Raw genomic sequence first — 14,883 nt, 5'->3', positions numbered from 1 at the left:
GAGTTGCAGGGTGATATGGCTGCTAGTACTTAAGTACTTTTACAGTAAGTACTTAAGCTGGATTCATCAAGATGTTAGTTGACTAGCAGCCAGCACAAGAAAAGTATTTTAAGCCCATCTGTTCCTTTCAGTTTTTTTTAAAAAACAATAATGTTTTTTTTAAAAAAAAACACTAATGAAACAGTATTTGTTAACACTATGAATAGCCCCAGAGATGGATGTGGTGAATTTCATTAGCAGGAAAGCATGCTTAGTAATTTTAATGCATAGACTACACCCAAATGTTCAGTAACTTATTCTGTTTCCTAGTGCCTTGTGTGTCAGATAGCCCTGATGTCCAGTACACAGGAAATAGCTAATTAGAGGTTCAATACTAGATCTACCACTGTTGCCAATATAACCTTGCTCATAAAATTAAGCAGCCTGAGGCCTAATCCAGCAGTTTTATAGCTACTATAGTGCTTTGCAAAAGTATTTACCTGCCTTGGACTTTTTCCCTTGGACTTTTTTTTTTGTGTTAAAGCATGGAACCATGATGTATTTAACTGAGAATCTGTGCCACTCATTAACACAAAGTACTCTATAATGTCAAAGTGACAAAAAATCCAGACATTAAATTAATTTTATTTTCTCATGTATCTTACAGTACTGTATATATCTATCTCATACACCCATTACCCAAATTCTTTGTCTAAATTTTGAAGATTACTTAAAGCTGCTAACGTTTTTCATTGTATGTCTTTAATTGTTAATGTGTTCATGTTGTGTTAAATGTACTAAACACATCAATTTCCCTTTGGGATCAATAAAGTCTTATCTATCTACTATGTATTGTGTTATGTATTTTACCTGCCAGAAAAGCAAATTTCCCATCTGGGATAATAAAGGAGGTAAGAAAATCGGAGTTCTCTTAAGCACATTACTTTCTTAACTAATGAGTTACCTCCACTTTTTCACAATTTTGTAGAAACTGATGATGCAGGGTGACCTATAACATTTACTGGACTGGATCTCTGCTACTCCTAACATGAAAACGTGCTTTAGTAATATATTTTGATTTACAAAAAAAGCTTCTGAAAAGGACCCTTATAAAATGTTGATTCTTAAACAGAAATGATAGTTAATAAGTGATTAAATTTACAAATGATACAAAATATCGGGGGAGTGGCAAACACAGATAAAGCAGCAATGGATTTACTAAAATCATGGAAAATTACAAATGGTATAGAAATTGAAATGTTGACAAGTACGATCCACACAGGATGTAAAAACATAGACTATATACTGTACTGTATATATCACATAGATAATTCAGAACAACAGAAAGCTGCACTCAAAGGGCAGGTTATGTACTGTACAATATCCTATATGCTTATCAAGAGAAAATTTTTCTATATACACATAGCAATGTGGATTTTAATTCGGTGAAAGTTCTATTCAAGCCTTACAATGGTTTACTAAGACCTTATTTAGAATATTGTGCTTACTGTTGGACACCAAACCATTAAAAGAATAGTAATAGCCTTAGAAAGAGTTCAAAGAAAGCAACAATAATTATTCCTAGTCTAAGAGAATTGATATACATGACCAGATTAAGGTACTACAGCAAAATCACATCAAAGCAAGACTTTTCAAGATTTATGAACAGAAATAATTTATTTGTAAAATGCCAAGTATGTAATACAAGAAAGACAATATAAATAATCATAATGTATTAATGCTCTCTGTTGTTTTATGTTTGCTTACATTTAATTTAAACATTTTGTAATTTAAACTGTGAGCCAACATGGATAAACAGATTATTTATCTTACTTAATAAATGTAACAATCCACTATTCAAAACATAGAACTAATTAAATGTGCTTGTTTGAAACCCTTATTATGCTTTAAATCATTTTACTATTTTTACTTTGCTTTAAAAATGACAAAGTGTAGACCTAGTAAAAATATCTATTTATTCATGCCTAAAAGTACAGCTGTATAGTTTTTCATTTAGTGGCAGCAGTGTCTCTGACGTGCTGCAGCAGTCACTCCTCTACTTCTTCGGGGGCAGTAGATAATGCCTGAGTCCCCTCTGGCTCCACCTCAGGCTCTTTTCCCACTTCAGAAACCAGGTCTGTTTCCTCTTTGTCCTCTGCTATAGTAGGCTCAGGCCCAGTGGCCTGTATTTCACTCTCTTTCACCTCCCCAGGTGCTGCATTGAATAAACAAAATGTAAATATTTCTACATTAAAAAGGTTCTACAGCAACCTTGTTCAAGATATTTAGAGGCCCCAGCCTCTGAACTAGCCATACCCAGCTTAGTAATGTAATCATATATCCAGTAAGAACAACAATTTCCAGGATAATCACAAAGTACAGACCCATGTTGAACTGGACAGGCTGATTTGCACATGTGTTCTTTTTCTTTCCAATCCTCTTCTGCTTGATTATTTCTTCTTCACTCTTAACACCATTTACTACCACACTGATATAATTTATCATATGTCACTACTTTGCAAAGGGTCTGTAGGGATTGATAAGAGAGTGAAGATAGGAAAGAGGAGAATGGTTTTGGCAACGCTAGGCAGGAACTAGAATAAGGAGCCAATGGTAGGATTGGAATAATGGAGTAGCATGGGCTAAGTGAGGAAGAATAAAAAAAAGCCAAGCAGCAGATGTCTGGAGCGGACGAATGACGTTAGCAGGAAACACTACAATTGTTTAGGCAGGAGACTGCCTAGGGCCTGTACTAAAACTTGTTCGGAAAAGGACAAGGAAGGAAAGACCATGTTCTGAGCAATGTGCTAGACAAGAAATGTGTTGCAATGCTTCAAGGTTCAAGGTTCAAGGTTCTTGAAAAATAAGGAAAGGGGTGATGGAGTCAAGAGAAAAAGACCTCATTAATGTCCAGAGAGAGGAAAGAAAGGAACGGAGAACAAAACAGGTCAGACTTTGAGGAAAGTTTAATATTATAGGACATCAGCCAAGAGGTGATGGTTGTGGAAGAGATACAGGAGAAGACAGAGTAAACAACAGAATGAAAAGAAAAGGATTTGAGCATTATCAACACCAAAACAATATTGAAAGCCATGGGAACAAGTGAGAAAACCCAAAGAACAGGAGTAGATGAAGAAATTAGGGATAGATAAGAGTAAGGACCATTTCTGTGTTATCAGAAATGTAGGAGACAAAAGTGTGCAGAGGAATAGATTAATCCACACTGTCAAAGGCACCACAGAGATCAATAAGTATTAAGACAGAGGCAGCACAACACAAGTTAATTTGTTACAATCAATAACACAGAATTGTAGTTTATCTCGAGTGTGCCAAGTAAAAACCAGAATGGAAAGGGTCGATGTCCACCTGCTGGCTGCTTCTTCAGTTCCTCGACTGGAGTCCAGAGAGTCATGGCAGTCACTTTGTCTGCCTTCCACTTCAGTACAGTGGCACTGATGGGATCCTCATCTTCCCCTTCACCTTTATCCTGGCACAGGAAACAGACCACTTTTGCTCTTTGAAGAATGTCAAACGAAGAAAATAGTGCAAACAAGAGGAAACCATTCATTCTCTACTGCTTGTTTGGTTACTAGTAACTTAATGACCCAGGAATCCCATGTTCATAAAGCATGCCACAATGACAGCTTTAACCATTTTTCTGTTTGTAAAGAAGTGTCTCTCCTATTTCTGTACACTATGCTACTGAGCTTATTTTCCATACAAACTTGTGTAATCAATCACAGTATCCCATGGATTGTCTTTCTCAATACCTTTCACAATTCTGAATTTTCAATTAAGTCAACAAAGACAGCTTTCAGAAATCTTTACACACTTATAGGATTTTTAAAATTTTAAGCTTTTTGTACCAGTACTCTGCTTCTTCTTACCCTAAATACTAATTATTCACAATATTAGGTTTTCATGTGTGTTGTGTCTTGCTAGATTTATACTTTTAAAATTTTATTGTGACATTCAGAAAATTAGAAACAACCCTACCTCTGAAACAAACAAAAATTATACATTAGTGTTGTTTTAAGAATATGTTTCTGTAAACTGCTGCAATTATTAGTTCCAGAGGTGACAACGCACAGTATGCCCAGACCAATACACTACCCCTGTGATGCTTAATAATTTGCTTAAAGCTTGGTGGAGGTATGTCATCTCTGGAACTAATGATTGCAGAAGAATTACTTCTAAAGTGTACAGAAACATTTTGTCTGCTTATGTGCTTTCATAACTATTCAACAGTGTTTCATCATGCATGATCATGCAGCATGATAATGACCTTATTGTAGAAACAAGAACAAGCAGTACTGGCTGGGGGAATATAGGCAAACAGAACGGAATAGGCACAGTGGGCAATACGTCATGCTTCACACATATAAAATCAAAACAGCAATCTTAAATAATAATTTAAGATTAATAGTTCATAGTTCATAGTTAATAACTCACTATGAACTCTATTCACAAAGACTAAGCACAAAGGTTATTTTAAAATAAGATTCTGTTTTGATCTTCACGTTAGTGTAAAAATTACCTACTATTTTAGATTATTGCTAACTTAAGGAAAAGATTATAATAATTCCTGGGGAGATTCCTGGCCAATTCCTTGGCGAGAGTTACTGGTAAACAAGTAAATTACCAGAGCTTGAAAAACCACTGTTGTAACAAAACATACTGTTACAAGTTCTCTCATATTGCTGATTCTGAATAAAAAGAATGTGCTAACAAGTTTCAAGAAGTCATATAAATTATTGAAAAATCAGTGATATTGCCTTACTGTCAGAAAATGTGAAACTTTTTAAAAATACGTAGGGAATGGTAAAGATAATTCCTTACATTTATATAGCACTTTTTTGGACACTACACACAAAAAGCTCTACAGGGAATGGGGACACCCTTCCACCACTAATGTGTAACACTGCCATGATTGGTAAAGTTTTGCCAGGACACTTGAGTAACACACCTACTCTTTTCAAGAAACACCCTCAGAATTATCCCAAATATTACTGAGAAAAGCTTAAAATTATTTAACATTTTTTTGTGAAAATAGTTCAGTTTAAAGTGCAGCTGGAATAAAGCCAGAAGAAATAAAGATATGAAAAAACTGAACAGTATATACTATTTTTTTTCCATTTTAGATTTCTAGCTTTCCGATTTTCTGAAACAGACAAGAGGTTAGAAATCTAATTCAGCCTGTTCTCTGTGAATAGAGCCAAAGCATGAGCCCGAAAGATAAAGCACTCCTGTCAAGCAGAGCTTTAATTACATCTGTGCTTTCAAAAGAAGACAAAAACACAACCAAATGTGACACCCTAATCCAGACAGCAGTGCACCTCAGCTCCTTCTGCCCCAGCGAGGAAATAAACCTCAATTCCAATTTGAGCAGTATGGGAATGTACCGATTCTTTTTATTGATGAAATACATAGACCTCCTAGATCAAAGCTATTGCTGTCCATAAGCACTGCGACTGCCATACAAGTTTGACTCCTTCAAAAGAGCACAGGTATCATGTAATAGATTACCTTGTGTGCTTCTAGTATACTTTTTTTCACCTTTCTTGTAAACTCACTTTAGTGTTTTTAAATGATTGATTTTTTAAGGAGCTGTATAAAATAGTTTACTATTACTGAGGTGAGCACATTTAGGTAACTATAGTATGTGAAATAATCCTCTAAGATCTCTAGTCTTATTTATATATTGTATCTCATAGTTTCCTTCAGGCAGCTCCATTTACTTCCTTTGCTGAAGAGTACTTTAGGGTCACTGTAGTTTTCCTACCTTGTTTTTTTAATATCTAGAAAATCTTCCTTCCCAAAAAAAACAGCTTCTTACTGTCACACCCTCTGTAGCCAGGGGGCGCTCCTTCTCTGTCCTGTCCCTAGTTTCCGGTCTGCTGTACTTCCGGTTCCCCTCTTTCCCTTGGGCTATATATTTCCGGGTCTTGCACTCTGTCATGGCTCAGCATTGACGTTCGGATGTCCTGAGACCTACCTAGCACCAGGGTGCCCCACGTCCGCTCCCTGAGGGCATAGGTTTCTATACGGCATTCCTGAACTCTTTGCACTAATGAGTCCGGGCCTTTTTCCCGTCTCGCCGCTACGCATATGGGTCTTTTTCCGTTCTCTTGCACCCCACGGTTAGTTCCTTTGGATGACGTGACACTTACTTTTAAAGCAAAATTAAAGTGGCTGAAAAGCAAAATTAAATCTCAGACTGCCATGCAAGATACTTCAACAATTTGCATTATTCTACACTTTTCACTCAGGTTTTTCTTTCTCTATGAAAAAAGTCAGTTCTGTGGTGATTTTCTATTGTAATTTTAGCAATTTTGTTTTGACAGCTAATCTGTAGAGATTGTTTTTTTTTAAGTGAAGTAAGCTTTTTATTTGCCTGTATCTGTAAAGATAAAAAGAAATGATTTAATGAGAGGTACAGTAACTGCTGAAATTAACCAAGTACTGTAGATTTGGCTGTTAAATGTGAGGGATTACATACTATATACAGTCTGGGCTGATCCTTTGTCACGCATTCCGCACAGGCCTCTGACCAGTCTCACATTCCCACCCGCACTGTCTTTAACAAACGTTCACACTGCAACTAATTTACCTATCACTATTCACTCCCATCACTATTTCAGTTCCCCTTTTTCTCACTTCCCTATTCACTTTTGCAGATTCTCCTCGAGCTCCCTAGTCCGCATTATTTTCTTTCTGTCTAATCGTTATCAGACCCTCTTGATTGTCCCCTCAATTACAATTTAGTCTTATGATTCAGATTGTTATTCTCCTGCTGTCTCAACCATTATCAGACTTTCTTGCTTGTTTCCTGGATTTCGTCTTAGCCTAGTGATTTGGATTGGAATTCTCTCTCTCTCCTGAGTCCTGCACAGGATCCATACTCCCTTTCCTGCCTCATGTTACATCCTTACCATTCTACCTAGAATTGTTTTCAGCAGATGATTTTGATCAATGTGAATTAAAGACAGCTAAATTAACTTACTGATGTCACCTCCATCCTTCAAAAATGAGATTAATTTATCAATCAGGGAAGATTACAAAACCTATTGAATGAAATTAAAAATTTCACATTCAGCCTAAAAAGAAATACAGCCTGTTACATTCATTCTTTAAATAATTTAACACTCCATTGAATTCTGATGCATAAACTGTAAGGTGAACGTTAATTAACACTAATTAACACAGTGTTAATTAACACTCACAACATTGACTATTGAAATGATAGCCCTTCATATTGCTCTGCATGCTTTTTTGCTTGGTTATAAAAAAACATTTTCACAATCAAATAGAATCTTAGGAATACAATGCCAGAAACACCCTGCAGAAATCTTGCTGAACTAAACATTAATACTCAATTCAATGAAAACAATGCTCAAACATGCCTGTAACATTCTGTAAACGCACCATGGACAATGTGACAGCTCCTTGTGGCTTCCATCTTAATCTGTCATATTGTAAATAGTTTGGACAAGATTTAACCATCTCCTGGATGTACACTATAAGTGTGAATGAGGGGCACCCTTTTGGAGTCCACTGCATGTTTTTAGGCAAATAGTGTGGATGCTGTCAATACAGAATAGGACAACAATGAACAGTTCTATATTGGTGCTTCTGCCTACCTGCTCCACATGTAGAAACTCTCCATGCTGCTCACAGCCAATGTCAAAGACATACTTCCCAGTTCCAAAAGGCTAGAAACAAAGCAAAGCCATGTTAATAAATACTGTGAATTAGGTACATTTTCACTTCTTCATCTTCTAATGTTTAAGTAGTGCCAATGTAAGGGTACACATCCAACCTATTAAAAAAAAAAAGTATATCCTTTCTAACATCTACTTTTCCTGGGTTCGTACAATTTAGGAAGTGCAATACCACATAATCCCACACTAGGCTTCTGCAAAATTTTAAATATGTAAATGGATGTATCTCAAGATACAATGAAGCCAGGAGTGACACCAGTTATTCAGGCAGGCATATATATTTTTGGGGGGTGGGAGTACATTTTCTCCTAGAAATGTCATTTGACACAACTTGAAATGTGTATTTTTTGCTTACATTAATCTTAATCAAAAACAGTGTAGTTTTAATGCTATACTACTTCTTAAGGACTGATCTCATGAGATCTCAGAAGCTCAGCATGACTAGGCCCAAACAGTATCCTTTGACACTGTTAACAAGAATATGGGTGTTAACCCTAGTGTCCAAATTAAATTCTCATCGAGGTTTGCACACTCTGGCCTATATAAAAATTTGGTTGATCTGCAGTGGAAGTACAGTAGATTAAATGGGGCTACAGAATGGCTACCATGAACTTAAGTGTGTGGTACATTTCACCAGAGGATGACATGGATCTCTTCCTATATGTAAAGTGCTATGTAAATCATTGATTAAGTAATAATTATAATTGATCTTCTAGGAAAACCTTGGCTGCTGCTGAACTAGATGGTGGATATTTTTCCCCAGACAACACATTTTAGAACAAAGGTCCTGATTACATGTGGTCAATAAACATCACACAGAACAATTTTAGAGTAGGGGTGCTAATCCTGAACTACACTTCTCTACACTTGGCTACACTTAGATTCAGCCTTTCTTAATTTCACCTACATTTCCCCATAATTGCCCAGTAATCTCACACTTCTCAATATTATGATAATAAAACCATCTTATTGTCCTTTGGTGTTAAAAGTACTAAGTACTGAAATTAATTAAAAAATAATTATTGACAACCAAATAAAAACAATTTATACAATTCAGTGTATTTGTCCTGTAATGTGCCAAAATGCACAAGGTCAAAATATGTGGAACCTCCAGTCAAGTTAATTGATAAACTTTCTCAAGGACAGGCATAGTTGGAATGAAGAGTATGAAGAACATTTCATCTTCACCAGATTTTAATCCCTAATGGAAAGTCTAGTTCAATCCTATATACCATCTTCAACAATCTGATCTGAAGGCAATCCTGCTCTAAAAATAGACTGGAATTAGGTTCAATCTTTCTCAGAACTATGATGAGTACACAACATGTACACAGTTCAACTGTTTTTGTGTCAGGGAGAACAGCGGGTTTTATTCAATGGGGGTTCACAGTATGATACAAAATATTTTGTGTAATTAAATATTAAAATGTTAACATTTGAGTCGGACTCGCAACTTGCATTGCTGTTGACGAAGTTTCCTTGAAATCGGTGGTTAAGGTGGATGCATTCTCCTGCTCCCTCCTGTTTGCCCAGCGCCCAGGTGCCAACATACTTTGATCCTGTATCTGCATAGGTGTACACACCCTGCCCATGCCTGAAAAGTAAAAAAATGAAAGAAATGATCACGTTTGCTTGTTTCCACTTCAACTTCCACATCTGCATAGATGACATGGAACTATATGCATAAACTTCATTTTGATAAAGTGTTGAAAGGTTAAGGGATTGGTGCAGCAGTTTAAATATTGCTTATCCTTCTGTACTTAAGGGGTTATTGAGAACAATATCTGAAAATTGCAATATCAATACTAACTGCACTGTTCACTTCTTCACTGTATAAATACTGTCTCACTTTTTAAATTTAGCACACAACAGCTATTTTTTTTAAATTAAGCATATATAAATATCAAATGGCTAGAAATGTCATTATCCAGATATTCCAGGCAACAACTGTCTTATTTTCAAGTGGTGTCACTCCGAAAAAGCACTGCAAAGGATTTAATTCTGTAACCTTAACAGGATTGAATTACTACCCTTTAAGTAGACTAAATTAGATTTCATAATTAAAAAAACAGTATTTGCTCCCAAAATTCTCCTGCAACCCTTCTATAATTCTCCAGAACATCAGTGAAAATAAGAATGTAATAAGTAGCAATATGCAACATGAGAAAATCAGAATGGAAACCCTGTTTTTACAAGTCAGAAAAATATACCTTTGATGATTCATCCACTCTCCATCATATGTGTCTCCATTTGTGTATGTGTACACTCCATGACCTTGCCTCTGATCATCAACCCAGCCACCTGTGAGGGACCAACAGGTATATAAGAAACTTCAAAGTGTTAGCATGTTAAATAAAAAAATAAAACCACATAGAGTGGTACTATATATATATATGTGTGTACTTTACTTAATGTTTCCCCAAAAATATTTCACAAATTTTACATTGCAAACCAGGAAAATGCTAACCTTCATATTTTGATCCATCAGGGTAGTAGAAAGTACCTTGTCCATGCTTCTTATTCATGTAATATTCACCAATGTAACGAGCACCATTTTTAAACCTATAGGTTCCCTGTAACACAATAAGCGGGATAAGATTTAGATTTTCCTCTCCTACAGCGGTACAGTTATCACATGAGGGGGAGACAGAGAGCTGAAGATTTAAAAAAAAGAACAAATAAGACCAAATGACTTTGCAGGGAATTACAGTATGCAAATACAAATATTTCAGATAAGACATTAGAATAATCAAAGATTTCTTTTTGACTATGGTTATTCATTTTACCTGTCCACTTACTCTCCATCTGTATTCCTTTACAGGGATTCCAGGATTCTTATTCCAGAATGATATGAAAATGAAACCAAAATTATCCTTCAACTACTGTATGTTTTCACCTTCCCCCAACTCTCAATGATCAATTCATTACTTCATTCATTTACAGATTTCTGGGTTTTAAACGTCTTCTGGAAATCATGTCCCAAATTTCCATATCATTGAACAAACTTTCTCACTTCCTACACCCATTCTCACATATTATTGCTTTTGTCCTTCTTATTCAACCTCTCAACAACACGCCTTCTCCCCACCTCTTTCTCTCTTTCTTCCATACACCTGAGGAAGTCCAACAGGCAAAATATTCTTTCTATTTTTAAGCATTGAATTAAAATCACCCTGCTCACACATTTATGCAGTTTGACACTCAAGACTGACACTTGTACTCACAGTTTGACTTGGGAGACACCAAGGCACTTCAGTGTGCTTCAAAAGCAGATAGAACAAAAAGCTTTAAAAACTTGATTTAGGGAATGATTCCAGGGTTGGAGCAATGAAAATCTGTGCTTAATGTCCAAATTCAGCAAATGTTTAACACTGACCACCTATTCACTTTAAAGCCCATGCAAAAAGATGCTTTCAAATAACACTGTTATCACAGTAACACTGTTCAGCAGTTTGCATAGTCTCATCACTGAGATGAACAGAGAACAATTTTTCCTTATAAAATGTAAAGTAAAAGAATTAGCAACTTTCATCTCAGCTGAGAGAAAGCCGAATTTACAAATTACCAATATGCACCTTTAAAGCAGTTTTACAAACCTGTTCTGTTTACGTGCCCTGTTAAACATGGAGACAGATGCTTGCCTACATTAATTATTCAAACACATAGTTTTGGAGGCACAAATATGATAAAGATCGTCATGAGCATTCAGAGGCTACTTAGCAGCAGCTTTTACAAGCCATGGGTGAAGGCTAAACAACACTCTAGTAAAACAGTGTGAGGATTAAAACTTAATTTAAAAAGATATAAAAAGGGTAGGCTTTCAACATTTATTTGCCGAGAGTCTTTACTGCAGACTTAACTCAGCATGAAATGAGCTCTTTGGAGATGTCTCTGCTATCAAATGTTTAGCTACTAGAGAAACAATATGGCCTTCTGTATTACAACAGGTTCATGTTGTTAGTGTTTCCTGGAGAAAAGTAAGGAAAAAAGTGGCAAGATCTGTGGCAGTCATCCAAAGCAATATTGGCATTTAAGCACTGGAGCAGGAGAACAGGAAGAAATCATCAGCATCACAGTTGGCACTGCTGGTCATGCAAGTGGACAGCACAGTCCACCCACAACAGCTGCCAGGTGGGCTGGATATTTTCACTTCCATCTCTTGCAAGGTCTCGAAACATTTTGAGTCAAGGGAAAAAGGACAGAAAAGTCTTCCATTTTATTTTAGCAAATTGTATTGTAATCTGAATATCTTAATAATGAAAGATTTCTGACCTCTTAGTGTCATACCTCTATACCTGTTTTGCTTTATTCTAACTAGTGAAAATAGCACAAATGTCACTTGGGGTCAAAAGTTGTTGTGGTAGAACAAGTTACTTATACAGCCATCGTATAGCTTATAGAGAACCTTATTTATACCATTATATTATAAATATGGAAACTCCAAAGTTCAACTTTGACTCCATTTTGAAGATAATGTTCTGACACACACTGTAATTTTGGTACAGGGAAAATAATGTACAACATGTACACATAACTACTATTACAGGATGTCACAGGAAACAAAAATGTCAAAGCTCCCATGAGCCTCATTTATGAACTTCTTGAAATGTCATGATCAATAACAACACATCTAACTACAGCTCTTCAAACATATCCCAATGTATTAAAGTGTCTGCATCCTGAGAACAATAGTTGTAAAACAGAAGACCACGAAATCTGTGTTAAGTGCAGGGTTTACATTTTAATGTGTAATTAATTAACTTTAGTTTCCTGGAGAATGTTCTAACTTTCCCAGGAGCTCAGTACACTTCAGCTGCTTTCTAATCAACACAGGCTCGGGGCGCTCTCATTGTCCTCCAACTGTCTAACACCACAGAAGTGAATCTAAGAATCTATGAGAGTCCTAAGGAATAACAATGCATGATGAGGTGGTCTGAAGCTTAAATAAACAGTCCAAAGATAACAGTACTTCAAGTGCACTTTAGTTTAACAGCTTCAAAACTCAAGAGACCCCAATCAATCTGGCAACCATAATCCCATAGTCTCCCTATTTATTTCCACTGGGGGCTGTGATGTCTTATGGAGAGAAGCTTTTCATACTGGCAGCCACAACCAGCATTTCCAGAAAGTTCCTTCCCACCACGTGGCAAGAGATTCCTTTCTAATCTGTAGGTACCAGTCTTCTGACAACAGCCCCCAAGGTCCGAGTCCAAGGCAACACAGCATCTGATGCAAAGCCACCTCCCTATTCTCACACTCCCAGGCCAGCTATGAATATAGACCAGGCCAGAGGGAATACAGTCTGGCAACATAACAGGCATTAAGACAGGAACATAATTACAGTGGCTTGCTCACTCCCTTCCAACGATGTCCATTTTTTAAAATTATGTATTTTAATTGTTTTTAAGGCGTGTATTTTTAATCAAATCTTGAAAACTCAAACCTATAATGTACATGATTATTCAGAAAAGTTCAATATCAGCAAAAACTGGAAAGAAAAAACAATAAAAACATATCGTTTGTATTATATGCACTGCCCTATGTAATTACTTGGTGGAATCACTTTTGGTAGCAAATACAGTTGTGAGTCTTTGCAGATAAGAAAGTCTGTTCCAACGTTGCGCACCAAATTTTTCAGTCTTCGTTCATTCTTCTTTGCAAACCTGCTCAAGCTCTATGACGTTGTTTGGGAACCTGCTGAAAGGTGAATACTTTCCCAGTTTTAGGTCTGTGCATTCCAGGGTGCAGTTGGTAGAGAACCATCAAAAAAAACATACAGTACAGGTGTAATAGCCACCAAAACTGCATCCATTGAGTATTGACACAGGGGAGAATAAATATGGGACATATTTTAGTTTTTAATTTTTCTTTGCAGTTTTTGCTTTCATTGAACTTCTTTCACCCAGAAATCTGTGTTCACATTTAAAATCTGAATAAAAATATTGGCTAATAGACAAAAAAATGTTTATACTGTACATGGTACAGGACATCATTGGAAATTGATTATTACTGATAGAGGATGAATGCTTTTGCAAGGTACTGAATATACTTTACAGCAAATAAGTCTGTTAGTTTTCTGATATTTAGGAAAATTCATTTTTTTTCCATAAAGAGGTGCCTCCTTCTCTCAATGTTTACTGGTGTCCTCTAGTAGTTCATGATCATTCTGAAGAATACCCCAGGGTAAAAGCCTTTAAGGATAGTTCAAGAAGGTCCCCTCATAGATTTCTCTGTTCAAGACTTAAAATGTTTGGTTCCTTCAGTCTGGCAGTGTAGGAAATTACCTTATACCCCAGAATGTATCTAGTTGCTCTTTCATTAATGGATTTCAGAGCATCAATTCTACCACTGTCCTATGACATTTTGTGACCTCCTCCATAAGGTTTATGCACAGTATATGTCCTAATCCTGTGTTTAACTTTTTATTCATTTTCACAATCAGGACACATTCTGTCACTGTTCACATATTAAATCTGAAAGGTTTACCATCGTTTTTTTTTTTACCTGTCCATTCCTTTGTCCGTGTTCATACTGTCCTTGATAAGTATCCCCATTAGGCAGGACAGCCTTCCCCACTCCGTGCCTCTCCCCGGCGTCATTGCGATCCCCTTCGTACTCCTTGATCGCCAGGCATTGCAGACAATTAAGGAAGAGCAATTAGAAACGTTTATATGAAGAAAACGTGTTTCACAGGCGTACCTAAGAGAACAGGGCTTTCAGCTGCCGCCAGTTCAGCAATCCAGCCGTCCCGGCTGTATAGGTATTCATCCTCAACCCAAATGACTGCTTAAGTAGACTAATTTTAAATTTCATGAAACGTGAAAAAACAGAACAAATGTAATACAGAAATAACTCATCTCATCTAGCTAAAGGAATACATTTATTTAGTTTAGTTAGAGTTATATCTCTTTTTTAAAATGTCTTCATTTATTTCACTTTACAATCGAAGTACAGGCCCTACTCGTTCATACGTTTTGCTTTCAGGAGGTGAATTTAGAAAAATTCTACCAGTTAAATCTTACTATAAGAATAAACAAATATTAATTGCTACTAACCCCGAGGTAGGGTCCCTGTTCTTCTTCAAATTCCTCGGATCCCACGTCCGACATAGCGCACAGCCCACCGGAGAGACTTTGCAGTCCCACAGAGATGGATACTAACTTAAACCTCGGTAGCCTAGCAA

The 14,883-nt window shown here is 36.5% G+C and overlaps 1 protein-coding gene across 1 annotated transcript; it reads right to left on the bottom strand.

Annotated features, from left to right (window-relative positions):
• Positions 1 to 1,941: 1,941 nt before the first annotated feature.
• Positions 1,942 to 14,883, bottom strand: rsph1 (radial spoke head component 1). Its single transcript, XM_006638968.3, has 8 exons — positions 14,756 to 14,883; positions 14,205 to 14,318; positions 10,168 to 10,273; positions 9,911 to 10,001; positions 9,159 to 9,294; positions 7,620 to 7,691; positions 3,346 to 3,466; positions 1,942 to 2,194 (listed from the first exon to the last, which is right to left on the bottom strand). The coding sequence occupies exons 1-8, from the start codon at positions 14,807 to 14,809 to the stop codon at positions 2,028 to 2,030; spliced, it is 861 nt and encodes a 286-aa protein (XP_006639031.1). The 5' UTR covers positions 14,810 to 14,883; the 3' UTR covers positions 1,942 to 2,027.

The sequence above is a fragment of the Lepisosteus oculatus genome, chromosome 15 (assembly GCF_040954835.1).
Source record: "Lepisosteus oculatus isolate fLepOcu1 chromosome 15, fLepOcu1.hap2, whole genome shotgun sequence".
Taxonomy (NCBI): domain Eukaryota; kingdom Metazoa; phylum Chordata; class Actinopteri; order Semionotiformes; family Lepisosteidae; genus Lepisosteus; species Lepisosteus oculatus.
The sequence above is the reverse complement of the archived record's forward strand: the minus strand, read 5'-3'. Positions and strand labels throughout refer to the sequence as shown.